Below are 6,672 nucleotides of genomic sequence, written 5' to 3' on the forward strand. Positions count from 1 at the left end.
TCTAGTGGAGGAGAAACAAAAGTGACAGTGTCACGGGGACATTTGGACGAGAACGTTTTAAAGGCTGGGGCAAAAGTTGGCAGAGAAGCCAGGAAGGTGACTTACACGTGCTGGTGTCCCTATCGGGGGGAGACAATGTCCCTGTCCTCTGACTTCTACCAAATATTTGAGATGGAACTAATGTCAGTCTTAAACATGTATCTGAGAACAGAGAGAGGGGACGCACCCAGCTGCTTTCCCTGGATCAGGAGAGTCTCGATACCACCCCAGCAGCAGGCAGGGAATTGCAGGTCAGCTCTTCTGAACCTTAGTGGCAAAAATCTGATACCAATTTTTAGCAATCTAGCGTAGACTCAGAGATTTTAGAGAGAAAGGACACTGGGGTTTCCTGGAGGGATTTGCATGGGTTGATGTGGACAGGATCACGGTGGGAAGGGACAGTGCCATGGGGCAGGTGGAATGAACATTTGGTGACAGAGGTTAAGAGGGTCTGGTGTTCCTCAGGGAGCGCCCTGGGGTGGGGTCTCCAGGCTGTGGGTCACATTTGTGAGTCACAGTCTTAGGTAGTGGGTGTGGAGGGGTCCCTCTAAGGCAGTGGTTCTCAACCTGTGGGTCGCGACCCCTTTGGGGGTCGAATGACCCTTTCACAGGGGTCGCCTAAATACATCCTGCATATCAGATATTTACATTACGATTCATAACAGTAGCAAAATTACAGTTATGAAGTAGCAACGAAAATAATTTTATGGTTGGGGGTCACCACAACATGAGGAACTATTAAAGGGTCGCGGAATTAGGAAGGTTGAGAACCACTGCCGTAGACGTACATTGTGCTTGTCTGATTACCATGGAGGGTGTGTCCTGCTTGGAAGAAAAGCCAGTTCCTCTACTTGAGCTATGGATTCTGACCTGAACTTCAGGGATTTTGTTATTCTTTCTTGTACATTCTGTGTTATATTTCTTTCTCTGTATTGGGTGATTTCCACCAGGATAAATACATATTTTCTCTAATTTTTTAAAATCCTCCTCCATCTACCATCTCCTTTCTCCTTTTTTTGTAGCAAATATTGCTACATTTTTTTTCAGTGCCTTCCACCTGGACTTCAATTCCCACCATTCCACAATTTGCTCTTGGGGCTAAAGTCCCTGCTGTGAGACCCAATAGACTCTTTACCTTGTATCTTTCCCACCCACCCAGCTTTATTGCAGTACAACTGGTGTGAAAAAATGTGTACATAATTAATGTATACAATTTGGTGAGCTTGGACACACGTATACACTCTTATCTATCCCCTCCTGTGTCAAGCATCCCCTGCCCCTCACCATATCCGCCTTCTTCCCTCCTTTTACCGGGAGGCTGAGATGCTCCCTCTGCTCCTCTAGGTTGTTCAGACTCAGCCTCTTGGCTTTGCTCTTGCAGCGGCTGGAGTGTAGGCTGGATTTGACCAGGTGGCTGGGTCTGCATTTGGAAGCAGAACTAAAGAGTAGCTTATCTCTCTGTTTAGTCATCATCTACAAGTTGTTGTATGCCTGCCACGTGCCAGACTCTGTCGGGGCCTAAAGCAAGGAACTTCCCTTAAAAATCTCACTTCCAGTGACATCAAATAAAAACAACAAATAATGTCTATAGCCATAGTGTGGCCATTGCTAGGGAAATGCAGAAAAAAAATAGCAAAATAGCGGAAATTGAGAGTTACTAGGGAGGTGGGGTGTGATGGGGGCTGGTTGCATTAATTAATGGCGGACAGGTGAGAATCAAAAGGAGTCTTGGTGAGAATCAAAGACTTGAAGGAAGTGAGTGAGTTAACAAGGTTACATGAGCTATAGGTTGAGGAAAGACAGCAAATTCTTCAGGTAGAAATGTCCAAGGAAGAATAAGGTGGCCAGGGCAGCTGGAGCAAAGCAGACCGAGGGGGAGAGAAGCAGGAGAAATCAGAGAGATAGTGGGTGGGGGGGGCATCTGAGGGAATTTTCTCTGACTGCGAAAACGGAAACCCTCATGGGGTGGTGGGAACAGGAGCCACATGAACCAATTTACCTGGTTCTGTGTTGAGAACCCATTGAGGGGAAGACCCAGGCAAAAGCCAGACCAGTAAGGCGACCACTTGCAGTGTCCAGCAGGGGGAGCTGGTGGCTTGGACCAGAGGTAGTAAAGAGGTGATGAAAACTTGTCAGATACTGGCTAGTCTTGAAAAGCAGAGGCAACAGTATCTCCTGGTTGTTTCTGTGAGGGTTTGAGGTAAAAAGAGGGGTCTGGGATGAATCGAAAGACTTTTGCCTGGGAAACTGGAAGGATCGGACTTCTTCAAATGAAGTGCGACATGTGTAGGAGGGCAAGTCAGGAGTGTGAGATGTCCGTGGGGTATTAGGCCGTGCAGGAAGGGATCTGGCCAGAGATATCTGGGTGTTAAGCGGAGATATTTTCTTTAGGTAGAAGCAGACCTAGTACCTTAGGGTCTCAGGGAGGGAGATGTGGTAGGGGAAGATGTTGCATTTTGTTCTGATGTTCGATTTGTCTCATTGAGAATTAGGATGGAAGAGGAGGGTGGAAGGTTGAGGCTTGAGTGAAGACAAGAAGGAGAAGTGCATGAGGTTCAGAGGAAATGAATGGACCTGGATGGTGCCATGTGAGTGCTGATCAGCAGGGGACCCACTGGAGGTCATAAAAGCAAGACCCTCTCAGCACAGCTGTGGGTTCTGCTGCACGAATACCAAGTGGATACAGGATAAGAGAATCCAGAAATGCACACACAGCAGGGATAACAAATTTCAACCTTATTGAAACTTCTGTCCAGCTCAGGCTGTTCAGGTACTCTAACGAAGGGTAGGTGCTGTGCCCACTCCAGTTCCAACCCTGCAGGCCCAGCCTCTCCGGGCACCATGTCCATCCTGGACCAAATTAGGCCGATGTTGAGCTGCATCTGGCAGGGTCTCAGACCCACCGAGTCTCAGTGGAATGGGAGTGGGGCCCTCTGCCTGATCTCTTTTTGAGAGAAGAAGAGAGAGAGAGAGAGAGAGAGAGAGAGAGAAGAGAGAAACATAGCTGCCTCCCACATGTGCCCCTACTGGAGATCGAACCACAGCCTGGGCATGTGCCTGAACAAGAATCAAACCTGGTACCTCCTGGTGTACAGGAGGATGCCACAACCAGCTGAGCCACACCAGCCAGGGTGTCTGCCCGATCTCTTGACACCCCCACCCCTTGTCTCGACCATCAACCATCCTCAGATGAACCTGCCAGGTGACCTTACTAACCGACATGCACTTGGAAATTCAGAAAGGTATGCCCTTACCACTTAATACTTCAACCAAATCCCTGCTATTGCCAGTATAGCTAAATTTTAGCTGCTGTAACTGTCCTTAAATTCAAGCCAAGGCTCATCTGAAATCCTCTAGGCAGATTCCTGCAAGTGGATTCACAGTGATTTGTAAGCTTTCAAATATTTGGGGCCATTTTTTTTTAATGGTATTTATCGTATCAGTTTTTTGTTGACTGCTTACAGAGACGAAGGTGGATATGGTGAGATGCAGGGAAGCTTGGTATAGGAGGGGATAGATAAAAGTGTATACGTGTGTCCAAGCTCACTGGGTTTCTTTGGCCTTGCACTTAAATTTTTTTTTAAATCACAAGTTCTTTCTTTTAATATTTTTATAATTGCCTTGTTTGACATTTAAATCTTTGCTGCACACAGTGAATACCCACTTTAATTAAGAGAGAGATCGTTATCTGACACTTTTTCTTGAGCAATCCTGACCTTACCCACTGCTTTGAAATGGCAGTATTAGCTCATAGAAACCAGCATGCACCCTCAGCTCTAATGCTAAACGCAATTCTGCACTGTCCATGGTGCTCCGGGAGCAGCAATGTTCAATTTGCTACATCTTGAAAAAAAAATTCTAAGGACTAGAAAAAACTAAACCTGCTTAGCACTGAAAAATTCCTGGCTGTTTTTTTCCAAATGAACTTTAGAATCATTGCATTGAGTTCCAGGATATAACAAATTCTGTTGTCCGTTAATTTGGGGTTGTATTGAATTTAGACATTAATTTAGTTCCTCCAACTTGCAGAGCTTCACTAGGGTTTTCCTGGAAAATCCTTGTGCTCATAAGTGTTTCCAAAGAAGATGCTTGTAAGTGTCCGGGTTACTGCTTAGAGTTAGCTGTAGAAACCAGCCCTGGCTGCCTTCTGGGTAGTGGCCATGCCTGTTGTGTGTTCTGGTTTGTTTGATTCTGGTTTGTCTGGTGGAGGGTAACCCAGGAGAGAGGGTGTGAGAGAAGAGAAGAGGATCAGAGGAGAAAACTTGGGAGTGTTGGGTTGGATAAGTCCTATTCCTCTTTGCTCAAATGTCACCTTCTCATTGGGGCCTCTCTCAGCCACCCTACCTCAAAATACAAACCCCACCCATCTGGGCCGGCCCTGTCTCCCTCGTCTAGTTTGTTTTTCTCTAGAATCTTCCAACATACTATGTCATTTACTTACTGAGTTTGTTGTCTACCTCCTAAGCTCCACAGGGCAGAATTTTTGTCTGTCTTGTTCACTTCAGCACCCAGCACGGTATCCTGGACCAAGAAATATTTGTTGACCTGAGTTGCATTCTGGTGGATGCAGTCAGAAACCTGGTGGAACAAGCCCATAGCCGGCACAGTGGAGACCCTGGCTAACAGCTGTGCCCCACTGGGGACAGGCTCCTGGGAGGACCCCACCCCCCCAGGACCTGCATGTGATGGGGGGAGTGGGCCACTTAAGGCCTGGCTTCTCCTGGATGGAGTCAGTATATCCTGTGACACTGTCAGCAATAATAGTGTAACCATATTAATAATATTAATAATACTGGTAAAAATAGCAGCTGCAGGAACATTTTCTAGGCACTGGACTGTTCCCCCTGCGTCTGTATTGTGTTTTACGTTCCTCATTTAAGTCCCATATCATTCCCATGAAGTAATCACATTCTACCCGTTTTAAAGATGAGAAGACTGAGGTGCAGAGAGAGTGCCCCACCATCTCCGGCCACTTTCTAGAGCCTGGCACACAGCAGACGTTGAATAAAGGTGCTGTCCTTCCCTGCCCCACCAAAGGGGGACACTGGCGTTGGGCAGGAAGGTGGGGGTTCGTGGGGAGGTGCAGGAGTGAGGATGTGCATCTGGCAGGGAGGATCTGCGCGCTGGGAACCAGGGGGCCAGGCAGTGTGTTTCCGGGGGGCGGGGCCGCGCGCTTGACGGGTCCTGACGTCTTGGGGCGCCTGGTCCCGCCCCAACGCAGCCGCAGCTTGGGAGCCCAGCGCCCGGGAGCCGCCGCCGCCGCCACCGCCACCACTGCAGGAAGGAGGGCAGCCCCAGGCCCCGGTCCCAGCTTTCTGCTGACCGGCTGTCTTGTCCCACAGGGGCGGAGACCCGGCAAAGGCTGCTGCGCACGGTCAAGAAGGAGGTAGGTGGTGAGGTGGGGGAGGGTGGGGGCGCCACCCTGAGGGAGGGGACAGTCGTAGCCCCCCTCCCAGGTAAGAGCCTCAAAAGTGGGGTTGCCACTGGCAGAAAGGGGCGGCTGCCTTAGTTGTGGGCTCACCTGGGTGGGTACTTAACCTCCCTGAGGACTGGAGGCTGCTGAATTTGGGGGTGGGGCTTCAGGTATGGGAGGTGCTCTGGCTGTTTTTCTGCTACGTGCAGGGGTGGATGCCACGGGAGGGCACTCCCACGGTGGGGCACTCCTGCATTTGCCTGGGTAGACCCCCCCTCATGGAAGAGCCAGTGGGTGGGTCTCATCTCACTACAATGAGACAAGCACCTGTGGGGATAGGGCAGGGGGGGTCTGGATGGGGCTACAGGAGGAGGACTGGACTTTAGGAAAGGGGAAGATAACCCTGCGGGAAAATAAAGCTTCCCCCCACATCCCCATGCCCCCCTCCGAATTCTCAGTCCCTCTGCCCCCCTCCCTCTCTCCCTGGTCTGCAGGGAGCCCAGTCTAGCCTTTGGAGTTAGTAGCCCATGTTCCCCTGCAGAGAGGGGAGAATCTATAGTGAGGGGTGTCTGGGGAAGCATTTAGATGCCTGGACTGTGTGTGTGTGTGTGTGTGTGTGTGTGCGTGTGTGGTGTGGTGTGGTGTGTGTGTGTGTGTGTGTGTACACATGCCTGTGTGAGTAAGGATATGTAGCTGTGTGTGTATCTATGAGAATATCTGTGTATTGTGTGTACATGTATATGTGTTGTGTGTGTGTTTGTATTTTTAGTATGATGTGTATCTGTGTGATGCAAGCATCTGTGTGAATGAGTGAGGCTGTGACTATGTATGTATATCCGTGTCTGTATCCACGTGTGTGTGATGTATGATGCATGAGTCTGTGTGTGAGTAAGTGAGGCTGTGACTGTGTGTATACCCTCCTCATGTCACTCCCGTCCCTCAGCCTGGGACCCCATTGCTGCTGAGCCGGCATCACTGGTGTATCTTGAGTCCTTAGCCTGTAGCCCGTGGGGGCTGGCCTGATCCCTCTGTCTCTGTGTTGGGGGTGTCAGCATCTCGTGTCCTCGTTGAGCACCGAGAAGCCCCTCCCCGCTTGATGGCAGCCGGCCAGCACGGCCGCCTCCAGGTTTCGACCTGTTGCTGCCCCCCCCTCTTCTGGGAGCATTGGGTATGTGTGGTGTGTGTGTGGTGTGTGGTGTGTGTGGTTGTGTGGTGTGTGT

General features: G+C 49.9%; 1 protein-coding gene across 1 annotated transcript in view; it reads left to right on the plus strand.

Moving 5' to 3' along the window:
- The window catches only part of SGSM1 (small G protein signaling modulator 1), a 107,355-nt gene that overhangs the window by 45,741 nt on the left and 54,942 nt on the right, over window positions 1-6,672 (plus strand). Inside the window, exon 3 of the mRNA XM_015562823.1 lies at window positions 5,320-5,425. Within this exon, the coding sequence (XP_015418309.1) occupies window positions 5,320-5,425 (106 nt within the window). The remainder of the gene's footprint in view (window positions 1-5,319; window positions 5,426-6,672) is intronic.

The sequence above is a fragment of the Myotis davidii genome, unplaced genomic scaffold (genome assembly GCF_000327345.1).
Source record: "Myotis davidii unplaced genomic scaffold, ASM32734v1 scaffold478, whole genome shotgun sequence".
In the NCBI taxonomy this organism is placed as follows: Eukaryota; Metazoa; Chordata; class Mammalia; order Chiroptera; family Vespertilionidae; genus Myotis; species Myotis davidii.